This window comes from Gouania willdenowi, chromosome 6 (assembly GCF_900634775.1).
Source record: "Gouania willdenowi chromosome 6, fGouWil2.1, whole genome shotgun sequence".
NCBI classification, from domain to species: Eukaryota; Metazoa; Chordata; class Actinopteri; order Blenniiformes; family Gobiesocidae; genus Gouania; species Gouania willdenowi.
The window spans coordinates 49,050,260-49,066,990 of record NC_041049.1 but is presented as its reverse complement, the minus strand read 5'-3'; the positions used below and the strand labels follow the sequence as shown (position 1 = coordinate 49,066,990).

Below are 16,731 nucleotides of genomic sequence, written 5' to 3'. Positions count from 1 at the left end.
TTTTGTCTCTTATTTGTGAAGTTTTACATGAGATGTTTACTGTATGCCAGGGAACCATGGCAAGATGCATTACCAAAAATAAACGTGGAAGGTGAAAGTCACTAACTTTTACTTTGAGTAGTAGTATTTCTACTTGAGTAGGGTATAGGAGTACTCTTTACACCTCTTGTCAAAAGCTCATTGACATTTATTCAAATAAATACACATATACATATTATACACATTATAGCAAAAATAATTTAAATGAGAAAAAAAAAAAAAAAAAAAAAAAAAAAACTGTTTCCCAGTAACTTCAACAGCTTGGAAACAATAATAATAATAATAAATAAAGTCATGTTTTTTCTCAGGTTTGGATCCCTTTGGAATCCCAAAGTGAAATTTTTGTTGAGACACATCAAAAGCCCAGCGTTGTGTGGAGCTCGTGGACATCTCACATCAAGAGTGTAGTAGTAATAATAATAGTAATAATAATAATAACAAAGTGTCTCTGAAAAGTCAGTCCTGAACAAGCCTTCATCTCCGGACCGGATCATCACCTTTGGTCCGTAATCATTCAGTGTGGTCCATGAAGACCCTGTAGGAGACAAAGGCTCTCCGGTTAGGTTCAGGGTTCTAGAACAATAGAATATTAGACTTTTTAAGTGGAATGTATGAGTATGAGTCTGGGTTGAGGGTGTGAGTCTCACCATGTGAGGAGAAGCGTGTGCGCAGTATTACGCGCTCAGGGCGCCCTGGCCATGCGTCTCTCCTGCTGTCCCGGCGACGCGCTCTCTGTGTCCTGCCGGGTTTTAAAGTCCTGGATGGCCTTTCTGTTCTGGTAGTCGATCAGAGCCATGGTGATCACCGCGTTCCAGCAGTTCTCTTCGCCGGAGCACCTGAAGTCGATCTCCTTGTTGTCTGTGGTGACGATGGTGAAGTAGACGAACTTGCCGGTGCGCTCCACGCAGTCCACCTTCCTGATGAACTGCAGCTTCAGCTCTTTGCCCTTGGTGCGCTTCTGCGTGTCCGCGTAAATGTTCAGGCTGTCCGAGGTCAGGACGCACGTCTTTCTCTTCCAGAACTGGAGCAGGTTGTCGCTCCTCTTCTCCAGCTCTCCCTCCTTCAGGACCACCTGGCACATCTCCGCCGCGGACATTTTCATCGTTTAAGAGGAAGGCGAGGTTTGCGCTCGGAGAGCTTTGCTGGTTCACTGCTTTAATGCGCACGCGTCGTAATCCAAAGTGTGGCTGTGAATGGATGAGGGAGTAGAAAGGCTTTTATAGCAGTGTGGCCTAAGCCCCGCCCACAAAGCGTCACGAGCTCCTCTGGGTATGCATCAACAGTTGCTTGTGTGTGTGTGTGTGTGTGTGTGTGTGTGTGTGTGTGTGTGTGTGTGTGTGTGTGTGTGTGTGTGTGTGTGCGTGGGCGGATGCAGAGGCGCAGGTGGGGAAGGGGCAGAGCAGGAAGTCTCTTTACACACACCACACACATGTTAATCACTAATCCACATCCTGGAGGTCATTATATTACACTGATTATTCCATGGTGCGTGTTTCAGTCCAGCTAATTACCAGATGTGCACACACACGCACACACGCACACACACACGCACACACACACACACACACACACACGCACGCACACACGCACGCACACACACACACACACACACACACACACACACACACACACACACACACACACACACACAGCCAATATTGTGTGTGTAAAGAGCCAGAGGAACGTATTATAGAGGGACCACATCATGCAGGCCCCCAGTCTTAAATTTGTGCGCCCCCTCAAAGTAAACGTACAAAACTGCCCCCCCCCCCCCCCACACACACACACACACACACACACACAATAATCCAGATCAAAGTGACTCCCAAATAACACACATTTTATAGAAAAATACACAAAAGGACAGCAAACATACACACACACACACACACAAAACTACACAGGAAATGACTCCAAATACCAACATCAGACTAAAAACACAAACATAACAATAAAATGACTCCAATAAAGACAATTTGGGATAAATCAAATATTCAACATGATCAAAAGCAAACATAACAACATCATTTACACAAAAATGACTAAAACAAACAACACAAACACACAAAATGACTCCAAAAACATAACCCCCCCCCCCCCCCCCCCCCCCCCCACCCCTCAGGTCACTATGACCTGACATGAATGTTGATGAAAATGTGGCCCTCAGATCTGATAGAATCCCATTTTTGTGGCCCCTGCTGTGATAAAGGTTGCTCATCTCTAGTATAGTTATAGCCATTATTTCCTCTAGGAAGTTAGTGACATTAAATTATCTTATTAACAGCTATAAAAATGAGTTACAGTAATAAACCTAAAGTGTTTTTGGGCTACAGTAGCTCAGACAATTCTTGACAACTAAAGAGTAACAGAAGCTTAATCTGACGCTCAACATCAACACTTACAGCATAATTTGTCTTTACAGGATCAGACTGTCTGCGACAAGAAATTGGATTGGTAATTATAGTGCATACATGTTTCTCTTAGAACTTGTAAAGACCTGCATTTTTTTTTTCACACATTTAAATGAGGTAACTTTAGAAGGAAGCAGCTAAGTAGTTTAATTTCCAGTTTGTTGGTTTCCGTTTAATTTAACAGACCTTTAAATTAATGAGATTTATGAGGAAATTTTAAGAGGACATTGCATAAGACGTAAAAATACAACAGTAATTTGTGTTCACTTTACTCCCACACCTAATTCTGTAAAAAGGCTGAAAATGGACGGTGTGTCGCTACGGGTAACACAAGGCTCACCAAGCCCCTATGGCCTTTGTCTCTGTGTGTGGGGATTGCATGTTCTCGCTGACCATGTGTGTATTTTCTCTGTTTAACCTGTAAACGCAGTAATGTGTCAGCTAGTGGACGGCTGAGCTGTTTGAGTGGATCATCTCCAACAATATTCATGCAGAATGTGCTCAAAAGTGTTGTTGCATTGATTGTCAAAACTTCATTAAAATACTGTTCTGCAAGGTTTAGGTGATGAATAATTATATATTTCTTATTGTATAAATATAATGTAAAAATACATTATTGAAAACAAAACAATGTTTAACAGAATAAAGTCCAATTGTAGTTCTAATAATCATAATTGTTTTTTTAAACTTACTTTTATCCCTCCCACGATGTGTATCAAGTATGCAAAATATGAAAGATGATAAAATATTTTTTTTTGTTTGATTTGTATTTAATAATAATAATAATAATAATAATAATAATAATAATAATAATAATAATGCATATTGTTAATTGCACTTTGTATTTGAAAAAAGAAATGTGTAAAACCACAATATATTTTGTCGTTGTTCATTTGATTTCTATTAAAAAAAACTTTTTCTGTGTTTATTTGATTCCTAGTCAGGACTCTTTGATAACAATGACTGTATATTTTTAATATAAGCCACAAAGCTTCCTTTTTTATTACATTGTTGGTGGTGGTGTGCCTAGTGATTTTTTTCAGTGAAAAGATGTTACTTAGCGCAAAAAAGGTTGAAAAACACTGACCTAAACTATATGGATTTGAAGTCAGAGAACATGTAAACTCCCCACAGAAGGGGCAGAGAGAGTCTCGAGGCTTGAGAATTGAACCCAGACCTTTTTGTTGTGCGTTAGCTCTGCTTTGTTACAAAACCGGAGCTGTCACAGCAGATGTTTGGCGACATAAAATCCACATTTTATCTTGGTCTCCCCTTAGAATCACAGTGTATCCTTGGGTTCTCATTTATCATCCTGACATCTGCTCTTCTCCTGTTACGCTCTACGTGTCAGACTGACAGTAGCAGACACAGGAAGTGTATCCCAGAGCTGCTCTTCAGGTGTCATCATCTTCAGTTCCTCCTGGGGGGCTACATGCATGAGTGGGCCTGACCTTGGTGCTTAGCTCAGATTAACACACCAGTTAGTTGGTGTGTGGTTATCTGTGTGGGGTAATTTAAGTACTCCCTCTTCTGTTTACCTTGGTATCTGTTGTCACTTGAGGAGTTTTGGGAAATTCAGGAAGTGGAAGGCCTTAAATACACATTCCTCTTTGTCACATTTATAAGTAAATAGGTGAGAGAGTAGGAGGTATTTGTGTCACTACATGCAATCTTATGTAACAAACTTAGGCCAAAGTTTTAGAAGAAAAACAATTTAAGTCCTAATTAAAGGAAAAACAATAGCAAACAAAACTCAGCCAAGCACCAAATCTCCTCTTTGCCAGATAGTGGCAGTTACTGTATCTGGATCAGTAAAGCTGATCATGGTACCATTATCTTTAACACTTTAAAAGCTTAGAATACATTTCTACAACATTCATAACAATACAGTAGGTCCAAACGTATGGGCACCCCAATTATTTTTTTTCTCTCAAAAAATCACTATTAAATACCAAATTTGGATCTGTACCAAATTAAACTCGATGGGATGATTGAGGAACCAACCCGACATAACCGAGTCAAATCTCATAAAGATCAGTCAATTACATTTTTCATTTATTCTGAACTAATCTTGATTGCACTTCTTGCATTTCTTATATTAATGTATCATTTTTGCATTGAAAAAACAAGCAGAAAAGTGAACCTCATATGTATTTGTGTATTGAAGCAGAAAAGGTTCACATCCTGTTAATTTAAACTGAAGTGTTGATTGGACTTTATTCAAGTAAATGTGAATACATTTACCATTTTGTTGTTTACTTGTCCGTTTATTTCCATAATTAATTTATAGAGGATTCCCTCACAAGAAACATCATGAATCTATGTACCTTACCTGTACTGTACAGCAGGGGTTCTCAACTGGTCTCACCCTGGGGCCCGCGATCATTAAATCACGACCCATTTTATTTATTTATTTTTTAATGTTTTTTTTTATAATTCAACCAATTAAATTTGGTGTTTCAAAAATAGCTGTTGAAAAAATACACACATAAATATAATAGTTTTTTAAAACATAAATCCATATATTTTTCCTTGCAACATGCATTTTACAACATTGCTTGTCAAAAGAAAAGGTTTTTTTTTTTAAATAAAAGACAAGTCCAACATGAGAGACATTGAGTATTTGTTCATTTTTGTCCAGCTGTCCATGACCCACCCAGTACAGGTCTGCGACCCACTTTTGGGTCTCGACCCACCAGTTGAGAATCGCTGCTGTACAGTAAGGTATTTTTTTCAGTCACACAGGTGGAATTATTATTTTCTCGAAAAAGTTACTGAATCAAAGACAGTACGGTTTTTTTTTTAGAACTGATCCAGAATCAGTATATTTATCTGTATCCATTCCAAAAATGTAATGTAATCTTCCATGGCGTAAGATCAATCGTTCATTAAAAAAATTGTTAAAATCCGTTAAGTACTTTTTAACGTAATCCTGCTAACAGACAAACAAACAAACAAATAGATAGAGAGACGCCAGTGAGAACAAGACTTCCTTGATGGAGGAAACTAAAGAATTAAATGGGAAGATTGCATGTAAATACAGGTACATGTGTTTTGTAGAGTTGTACGTTTATTATTTTCCTTGTTAAACGGTGACAAAAATTGGAGCTATAAAAAAAAAAGCATAACACGTATTTATAACCTTCTACATATCCGCTCAAAACGTGTTCAAACAGTCATTAAAGAAGCGGTCGTGGTGAATCACGTGAAACGGCTCGACTTCCAGTCTCCTCTTTCACCTCTGCATGAGTGTCACCACTTGGATGGGAAGCATTTGGACCTTTATTTTCCTTAAAGATGACAAAACCACAGATGTGAGTTTAGAGTTTAACGACCTGTTGCCTCAAGCTGAATAAAGAGGTTCAACACCATTTCTTCACCTCCCCTTTTGTTACAAGTGGTTCACTAATTGTTGTGTGTGTGTGTGTGTGTGGGGGGGTTTAAGAAGTGCTGTGCCGGAGCTTTGCAGACATGCCCAGGCAGTGACTCAGCCTGTGGTTGGATAATGATGCTTTGGAAGGGTTTGCTTGCCAAAGGAGGACCAGAGTTGTGTGTACTGAAAGTGCGTGAGGATCGCCAGTAAAACAACTTCCATCCTCAGAGATAAGAAACAAAGATATTGATTTTAAATGACGAAACCAGAAAAAGTAGGATACAGCATTACATTGTTGCCTGAGTCCAAGGCTGGAGTCCCTCAAGGCTCAGTTCTGAGGCCACTACTCCTCTTTAGTCTATATGTCAACAACTTGCCAAATGTATGTGAAAATGTAAACATACAGCTGTATGCAGATGATACAGTTCTGTATGCTCATGCAAAGACTAAAAATGAAACCACTGCAGTTCTTTCTGGAGCTATGATTCCAGTGTCCCACTGGCTTTAAAATGTTTGCCTACATCTTAGTACTAAAAAAAAAAATCTGCAGGTTTTTTTTGACGGCAACCAGCAGGGGGTGAACAACCATCTGTCTATGTGGTTCAACAATTGAAGTATATTGGAGTAATATTTGATTCAAATTTAACTTTCAAAAAGCGTGTAAAGAAAATTCAAAATATTATCAAATTTAATTGATCAAATTTTAAACATGTTAGACCTTATTTGACTACGAGAATCAGCAAAGGCTTATATGCACTTAATGCTGTTTAGTAATTTAACTTACTAGTACAGTGCCCATTAGAAGTATGTATTCATATAGGGGGGGCTTAAGTAGAGTTGTCAATTATGTCCAAATGAAAACCTTCAAACATAATGTGTTTGAAGGTTGGATGTACAAAGAGGTGTACATACTCTGTACTCTGTAGTGTTATAAAGGGGTTTATTTGCGGGTGCAAAGTAAAATAGCGTGCGATTTACCTGGTTTAATTCTATGGGGAGATATTCGCTTTACAAACACACCCACACACATACGCACACACGCACACATGCAGACAGACCTGTCTTGCTTTTATTATAAGACTGAAAGCACTTTAAAGCCTTTTAAGTCTTTGAAACCTCCACCTTTAATGCATTTTATATGGTAAAAACTAACACTGTAATAATGACCAGAGCCTTAACTAGAGGAGACTGTGTAGTACAAAGGTGCTGGACTAAATTTAGCCAAATGGTGGTGTTTATCAGAGGCACAAAATTATGGAATACACTTCCAGAAAACTTCAAAGCAGTTCTCAAAAATTGATTGAAAACAAACCAGCCATGCACCTTAGATAATATTGTACTTTTTTCTTGGGCTCTTTTATCTCCTGACTGTTGTTTTTGTAATTGTAAATAGTATATGTGGTATCATGTTTTCTGTCGGCGGTCAGGATTAATGTTTGTCTCATTGTGCCACGTTGCTTCACAATATGTAAAATGTTGATGTTTAACTGTATGTTATATCACATTTGCCTGTCTTAGGACAATAGATGAAATGTGGTTATTGTGGTAACACCAGCATATTGATTTTTGCTAACACAATGATGAATATGTAATGTCCTAATTCAAATAAATAAATACATAAATAAAAAGGAAAATAAAATGTCTTCTCTACACACGATGCAGAGGATGGTGAATGTTTTCCTTTATTGTGACGACTGATTTGCAGCGTCAGTGACTCAAGTGTTTCTTGGTCTTGTGGGAAAGTGCGATACTCCTGGGGCATGTGGTGGGTCTCTGTAGGTGTGTTTTGACAACCAAATTCAAATCAGTGCAATCCGGCTCACACAGTTTTCTACGTAGACGAAACAAATCCCCCGGAGAGGAAGTCAGACACGGCGTGGAGATCAACAGTCGAAGTAGGTTTCAGGTCACAGAATAAATGGATTTGAGTGTGAAGGTTAAACAGTGCCGTGTGTTTTGTTCTGTGTTTGCGCCTGCATGGTTGGTCTCATGTGATTTGGCCTCGTTGCCACGGGCTCATGGGTGTGACAAAACAGCAGGTGGAAGGACCAGAAAGACCCAGAGTTCGGTAGTCGTGTTGGGACTTGAAGCGGCTTAGTGTTTTCTGAGTCATGAAAAGGAAAACAAACCTTCCTCTGCTCCACTGACAACAAGTTAACCACCATCAGCACTTCCTAAATACAACATCGTGGTATTGTCATTTTGCAACCCAAGAAAACATAGATTCAGAGGTGCTGTGGTATCTGGTACAATGACATCAGCCGCAGTTCTGTACAATGTTTCATTCTGAACGAATCAAAATGTTACTGTTGTGTTCTTAGTCTTCAGCTCAGTCTCACAGGGATCGTTAAGGGGTCAAGATGCAATATATACTGTACAGTGCAAGTTATGTACATTCTACTGGTTTAAAATGTAAAATAAAATTACGATCGTTATCTACCTATAAAGCAAGGAATCTGTCTGTGTGTCTGTCTGTGGTTCGAATATCTCTGCGGTTCAGGGACAGACAGAGCTGAGACTTTCAACATGGCTGCTGCTTAGTTCAAGGGTGTGCAACGTTGGATTAGTTTGGACTGCAATGATACCGTTAATAAATTATTTCTTAAATGCAGCTGCTTTGCAGAACAGCTCAATGTTAAGAAATTGTTGATGTCACAGGTTCTCTTGAATATAAGTTCTGTTGCTGATGATGATGTCATAGGTTCTCTGAGAGTCCCAAACGCAGAATAAGGAGGAGGGTGTGGTGTTTTAGCTAGCAATTCCCCCCCACATAACAGTCTTAATTAAATTTGATATTTTAATATTTAACAAAAAAAAAAAAAAATGAAATGTGGGTCTAAAGCATCAATGTCATGAAGTAATTGGTCAAACAGTAAGGTCTTTTACCTGCTTTTTGTGAAGTGCCTTCACATGTGTTATGAATTGGCACTATAGAAATAAAGACCGATCGATTAGAGAAGTTAATTTCAATGGCAAAATAACAAAACAAGAATCTACAGAAGAAAGTTCATCTGTAGTTCTAACTTCTAACGTTGTTTATACTAAGAAGCTCTGATGGGATTGTGTTGTCATGTTGTCATGTTGTCATGTTGTATTTGTCGCCTTGTCCTAGTGCCATCATTAAAGGATGTACGTGATCCCCAGCTTTTTGGCCCCATACACAAAAAAACATCTTTTTATTATTGTGCTAAACAAAAAGTTTTACACATAGAGAATACACAGATTGCACTTTACATGAATATTTCTAAATTATGCAGTAACCTTCAAAACGTGTTATTAATCCCTTCATAGTTTTTTATTTCCGTCATACTAATCATGTAATTGTCAGCCTTCATGGGAACAAAACTGTCACTGGAGGCGGTAATGCAGTGTCAGTGAGGGAGTGTTTTCTTTAAACAGTCACACCCAGCAGTTACATTTAAAACACACATTTGTTGACTATTTGCAGACATTCGTCATCAACTACTATTGCATTAAATAGTCACAAGGTATAAAAGTGTGCTTAGTGAGTCTAACGTGTGATACAATGAACAAACAGTTTCTGTGGAACAAAAAGGGAAGTGTGTGGAAAATTCTGTCAGTACAGCAAAAAACTATAATGTTTATTATTCATGATTTGGTTCGACTTTTAGTCTGACTAAATTAGTCACAAGATTATCTCAGACTATATATAGTCACACGTGTGAAATGTGTAACCTTTTTCTAAAATTTTGACTTTGGATTTTTAGGAATTTTCCGCTAATTTTATATTAATATTACAAACTCGTGGCCACGAAATACTAATTTGTGCGCACAAAATACAAATTTGTGGCCACAAAAAACAAATATGTGGCAACGAAATACTAATTTGTGCGCACAAAATACAAATTTGTGGCCACAAGATACTAATTTGTGTGCACAAAATACAAATTTGTGGTGACAAAATACAAATATGTGGCAACGAAATACAAATTTGTGTGCACAAAATACAAATTTGTGGCCACGAAATACAAATTTGTGGCCACGAAATAATAATTTGTGCACACAAAATACTAATTTGTGGCCACAAAATACAAATTTTTGCGCACAAAATACTAATTCGTGACCACAAAATACTAATTTGTGCCCACGGAATACTAATTTGTGGTCACGAAATACTAATTCGTGACCACAAAATACTACTTTGTGCCCACAGAATACTAATTTGTGGTCACGAAATACAAATTTGTGCACACAAAGTACTATTTTGTGGCCACGAAATAATAATTTGTGTACACAAAATACTAATTCGTGACCACAAAATACAAATTTGTGCGCACAAAATTGTAATTTGTGGCCACGATATACTAATTTGTGCTTACAAAATACTAATTTGTGCACACAAAATACAAATTTGTGGCCACGAAATACAAATTTGTGCCCACGGAATACTAATTTGTGGTCACGAAATACTAATTTGTGCGCACAAAATTGTAATTCGTGGCCATGATATACTAATTTGTGTGCACAAAATACTCCTTCTTTGCCACAAAATACAAATTTGTGCGCACAAAATACTACTTTGTGCGCACAAAATACTAACTCGTGGCCATAAAATACTTCGTTCCTGGTGGTTAGCGACTTGTTGCTGTAGCAACGGCACATGCAGTCAAAGAGCAGCAGGTGCTGAGCTGCCCTCATTAAATAGCTATCAGCGGGGTGACAGGGTGCCACCCTCCACCAGGGAGTTGGCAGTGTCTCAGCCCCTTTAGCTAGTTTAGTGTTGGTGCTTGTGTGACAGTTGGTTGCGTGTGAGTGTGTGTACTCAGGTGTATGGTCTGTATGTGTGGGTGTCATCCGTCTGTCTCTGTCAGTGCCTGTGTGTGCACGTGTCCCTACTGGTCTGTGTGCATCTCGTGCTCTTTATGGGTCGTATGGGTGTGAGTGATCGGTAGATCAGAGAGTGATCATGTGTTGTGTGGATGTTTGAGTCCATCCTTGTTTGATTTCATTTGGGGGTTAAATATTGAGTTAGGGTGAACGACGCTGGCAGGGGTGGGTTCACTTCTTCACTACATTGGGTTCAGTCAGTCTATGGTTGGTCGGACCGCAGTTATAAACCTGCACAGTGTGTTTGTCCGTCGCTGTGTCCAGAAGGGGAGCAGCTTGTACGGGTCGTATCCCATGTTAGTGCGCTTGAGAGGCTCTGCTCTGGGAACCCTCTTCATACCAGTCAACCTACAAACTATTGTTTGAATAAAACCTGCATCAAACCTTCTGTGTTTGGGTCCTACACTGTCTGTTTAACCTGGTCGGGACACGTTACCAATCCAATGTTTAAGATACAATAAAAACAGGGTTGACAATGGGTAAAAACACGTAACTTCCTGTTTACAACAGCCGTCGTGGCCACGAATTAGTAATTTGTGTGCACAAATTAGTATTTTTTTTTAATCATGTCATGTCTGGGGCTCCATACTTGGCTGTCATGCCATATGTGATTTTTTTTTGAGACTACATAGCTATATACTGTATACATGAATAAATATTGCCGGCCAGGCCAACCTGTAGTACCTATTTTCCACCGGTTGGGTGAGTATAAGCCTATTTACAGCAGAGCAGTCCCTGAACTAAGCCATCTCTGGTAACAAACATCCATCAAACAGATAAACGGTCGCTACCCGTGAGGTTTACAACTAACAAACAAATTCTTAAACATCTTCATTCATGAACGCATCACACATGTAAGGCAGAGGATGAGGGGGAAGGTGATTCAGGGAAAGATTGTGTGTGAATGTTTATATTCCTGGAACGGACTGTGTACTGTGTCTCAAACCTTTACCTGGTCAGCAGTCTTGCTACAGATGAGCATGTTATTATAGATAGCTCTAACGTCTACCTTCAGAACTGTTAACTAGCACAGTTTCTTACCAGGGAGAAGTTAGTTTTATATTGGGATTTAACAGATATTCAACTACAAATGCTCAATTTTTGTTCTTGGTTTGAATATTTTTAAACCTCTTTGGTGGTTGGTTTAGCAGTAGGATTAGACATTACAAAAAGAAAATATTTGAACCACTCTGGAAGCTATTGAACATTTTCAGCCGATCGTCCATTATCTATCTAAGTTCCCCATAGTTTGGTTTGAGTGTCTGTGCATTCCTCCATCATGGCTCCATCACTTTCTCCCACCCATCCATCAAGAAGATCTCAAAGGAGAATCTGTCAGTTTCAGGTTGTTTCAAAGCAGAAAATAGTTTTTTCCCATATTGCTCTAGCATTTAAGGAACAATCGGCCACTTTTTGTGTCAGGCTGCATAGAAATGTGCTACAAGTTCATCCTTTCGCGTTCTATAAAGAGTAAACCCACGTTTTTCAATTAAAGAAATAAATAATTGCTGCACTTTCAAGTGCATGAAATTGCTGATATTTTGCATTTCTCTCATGACATGACCCTAGGTCTTTGTATTGTGGCTTTTTCTTTTGTCTCAGAGTATAATTCTAGCTTGGGGTGCGAGAGGTCTCGTGTTCAAATTGTGAGGATTGGAAGTTCAGAAGTGTAAACAAACCCCCAAATTACTGTATGTTACGCCCCAGCTCGAGGAGGTCTGAGGCATAACATAATGTGTGTGGGTCCCAACTCTGTCCACTCCCAGGAAGCCAGCCAAAAAACAAAGTTTAGGTTGTAAGCTTATGTTGCTTTGATCCCATGTCTGCCATTCACCATGCACACAGTTTCATTACAGGGACCTTCGACCTGATCCCACAATTCAGTGTGAAGCTGAGATGTTGAATTGGTATAATTTAGGGCAGTGGCGCGGCCAGGATTCAATGTCATAGTACACACAGATCCCCCGATCATACTATACTATATACTGTAAATCGGCAGATAACTCAGTCAGTTCTAATAATTTCACAGTGAACCTGCAGCATACGTACTCTAAAATAATATACGACTGCCAGGCAATCTTAGATTTAGGCAAATCAAACAGTTATTGTCCGTTAGATACGACTACTCTGGACCTCGATCCTCAGACTGCTACGACGCAACATCCGGTGTCCGCGAGCGGAGGAGACGTAAGCGGTGTGATCAGAAGCAGGAGTTATGCTAGCAACCAAGCTAAAAGCTAATTCTCAGAGAACGCCGCTTCCTTCCATCCTACGTTCTAATGTCTGCTCCCTGGAGAACAAACTGGACAACCTGAAGCTGGATTTAAATGCAAGACGGAAGATGTGGGCGGCTGTGTTTGCATATACAACAATAACAACTGGTGCTAGTCTCATGTCACTGCTCTCCTGATGTAGAACTACTGACTATAAAATGCAGATATTGTTCTCTCTGATCTGTTATAACTATTGGCATTCTATAAAACTCCACTTTTTTCATGGTCTGCCGATTAGTACAGCCAAAAACACAGCAATATTTCACCATTTCCTCTCAAAAATCGGGATTTGCTTGTGTGTATGCTGCCTGCTGCTTATCTCCAAAAAGGCGACTTCCGGGTTGATGACGCACCGTGAAAACCCTCTATAAAGTACCTAAGAAGTAGCTCACAGTTTCAGAAAGGTTGGTGACCCCTGGTCTAATGTTTCGTTTGCAGCCACACTCTGTTTATAAAGCATGCTGTGTTAAATGACAGCCATTTGATTCCTCTATTCATTACCTTGGTTCAAAAACTGCATTTATACCAGTCGTGTGTTTAAAAGGCCCTAATTGTTTTTACCTGATCAATTAGAGAAATATGAGTTTTTTTAATGCGTTTCCCGCTGTGTTTGTAGGAAAAAGTGCTGGTGCGTGACTTACCGATGCATTTGCTGCAGAAAACCACACTATAAACTAAACATAGTCAAACAATGGGAAGCTGTATGGATGGGCTGACTGTGATGAGTCGGCAGGTAACAGCTGCACACTGTGACAAGTTGACGACTTTGGCCTGCCGCTCTGCTTCTCACACACACACACACACACACACACACACACACACACACACACACACACACACACACACACACACGCACACACACACACACACACACACACACACACTCCTCGGTGACATGCCCTTGTGCTGAGACTCAGCAGCTATTTGAGGCATTGTTCTGATAAGCTGTGTGTGTGTGTGTGTGTGTGTGTGTGTGTGTGTGTGTGTGTGTGTGTGTGTGTGTGTGTGTGTGTGTGTGTGTGTGTGCGTGTGTGGCATTCAGCAGCGTGGGAAAAAGAACAAATGGCTGATGATGAGGGCAGCGTGCAGTCAGACACCATGGGCTGGAAGAGGAACTGTTGGAAAACAATGAAAACACACCAGGGCTGTCATGTGAGGGAACAGATGCTTGATGGTGGAAAAGTTCAAATCAATAATTAATCTTCTTTTTTTACATCGTAGTGATACATCATTAATTCTCAGAGAGAAAAGGGGAATATAATTTAAGAGGAAAACTATTTCATGATGCAATATGCCAGAACAACACTGAAAAGGATGAGTTTAACCATAGCAGGGGTTAAATTATGGTAATGCTTAAAGGATGAAATAAAACAAAGCATTAACATGAACCAGTTTAAAAAGCTTTTTAAGTCACATATAGTTAGTAAATATAAGAGAGGAGAGCAACAATTTTACCTCGGACAGCAATAATATGTAATATATAATATGTACTGTATGTAATGGTATAAAATATGTTAATATTTAATAAATATAATAAAAGGACTATATTGTGATAGATAATATTATTAATTTAAATATTGCCACACTATATTTTGTATTTAAAATGTAATTAATGTGCGTGTATAATAAATCTAAAACATTATTTATATTATCTAGAGAGCCTGGTTCTGTTGTTTTGTGATGGAGTAGGTGTACATAAGCTTTTGCTTCAACCTACTCCCTTTTGACTGATTACTTAGACAATTGAGCGTTGTTTGTTCTGTTTTTTGTTATTCTGAAGACAGCAGAAATAAATCCAAACTCGAATGTTCAACTATTAGGTATACCTGTACACGATGTGAAGGGCGGCTGAACTGAATATTTTCTCACACACACCATAGGAGCCATGACTCCATGCAGGGTTATGAGATGTCATTTGTGAGATTGGCACCTCATTCCTGCCAATCTTACCCTGGGAAGAATGGCAGGTATGCAGGTCTGCAGTCTTTACGCTGCCAGGAATGCAGCAGCATTCACTTTACCGGCTTCACCTCGGATCGCCTGATAAACCGAGAGTCTTTTCATAGAAGTAAAACTAATCTTTGGCAGGGTCCAGGGATGGAGCCTGGGCTTTCAAACCCTATGTTTGTACGTGTCAGTCTGTCGGCTCGGCCAGAACGTTTAGAGTTATATTAGACTTACAGCATTATTTATATCAGCATGACTCTTTAGATTAAAGACTGGTTCCCTGAAACAACACTGAGCTTTGTTGAATTTCCTCATTTTCAAAGCCAAAATGACTGACGTCCTTATCAGCATTCGGAAGTTAAGAAGGCATTCAGGTTGAACATGTCACACCTGGCTGCTTGCTCGCTCTGATTCATTCATAAATCCAGTCCGAGGAGTGCTGCCTTGTTGCTTCGCTGTGATTGGACGTAAAACTTTCTCACACATTCCAGGATGTAAGGTACTGTAAGTGTTAATGCAGTAAATCAAATGTGATTAACTTGTAAAAAGCATCTGTCATTATACAAGTTCTTTGCTATGCAGCAGAGAAACAAGCGTGTCTTTATTGTCAATTCAGTTTTATTTTTATTACACCAAATACAGTAGTAACATGCACTTTAAAAAAATCACCATTATTTATTCTTGAACCTTCTTAAAGTTCCAGTATTATGCTATTTTTCACTCATCTCCATTCGTTCTAAGAACCCCAACAACAAAGTATTTCAGGATTATTTTCCCAAACTCGCCTGTTTTCTGGAGTTTTTAGCCCTCTGAAAAGTCACTTTAATGACGTGCCAAAAAACAGGCTGTTTTGGGGCCTTCATGCATATGGGAGGAGACGTAGACTTCATGCCTCGCTCTTGTAGACGGTGATCACCATAGCGATTGTCTTTTGCTATCCACACACTCTTGTTATTGTTTTTAGCAATATAAAAACACGTGACTACTAAAGCGGCTATTGTGATTGTGAGTCCGACAAACTCTGCTCCACGGTGTGTGTTTATCACATCAGCAGCGGAGTCAGTCAGCTGTTTCAAACACTCACCAGAGTGTCATCCTCTCCTCTTCTAACCACAGCAATAGTCAATTTAAGATGATAATCATTCGACCGCTGCGTCACATTGGGTCATAAACACGTCAGACCATGTCAAAGGTGATACAAGGCGGTATAACGGTTACTAAAAGTGGAACTGATTGTGAGCACTCACACTGTGCGTCGGATAATCTACATACTGAATAATCTGTATACTGAATGTAAATATGCTAAACGTGGAAAAAGGGACGAGTGGTTAAGGGAGCAGGCTTGTAATTGTAGGCTCACTGGTTCAAATCTCTCTGGTCCATCACTGTGGGATCAGATGTTGATCAGTCCCCTATATTAGTGGCTGCCCACTGCTTCTCAGGGATGGGTTAAATGCAGAAAACACATTTTGTGTATGTAGCTTTACGTACATTTTGACGGTCTACAGGTAGTCGCTATCATGCAGGAGCGATGTTGTGCTGTCAGACGCTATCAGATTAGTGATCCTACTAAAGGAATATCTTTATACCGTACCCCAAAAGACACAAAACGGAGAAGCACGTAGATGGCGGCAATAAACAGGCAAAATGCTGATTTGTGTTTGGCTTCTAACTTAATACACACGGCTTTGCAGTCTTCATTTTGGATCAGGTAAGTGGTCCCCTCAAAGGCTAATGAATGAGTTCTTTGTGAGTTTGGGATTTATTGTTTTACATTCACTGTTACCATAGAAATCTGCAATGTTTGTGCGCAGTATCAAACATTCAACAGAACGTTAGC

General features: G+C 39.4%; 1 protein-coding gene across 1 annotated transcript; it reads right to left on the bottom strand.

The window, feature by feature from the left end:
* Positions 1–321: 321 nt before the first annotated feature.
* On the bottom strand, positions 322–1,226 carry phlda2 (pleckstrin homology-like domain, family A, member 2). Its single transcript, XM_028450586.1, has 2 exons — positions 687–1,226; positions 322–574 (listed from the first exon to the last, which is right to left on the bottom strand). Exon 1 carries the CDS (start codon positions 1,139–1,141, stop codon positions 722–724), a length of 420 nt encoding a protein of 139 aa, XP_028306387.1. The 5' UTR covers positions 1,142–1,226; the 3' UTR covers positions 322–574; positions 687–721.
* Positions 1,227–16,731: the final 15,505 nt, after the last annotated feature.

Bases quoted from the DNA above. Each gene is read 5' to 3' on its own strand.
- phlda2 (XM_028450586.1), bottom strand. From the start codon at position 1,141: ATGAAAATGTCCGCGGCGGAGATGTGCCAGGTGGTCCTGAAGGAGGGA.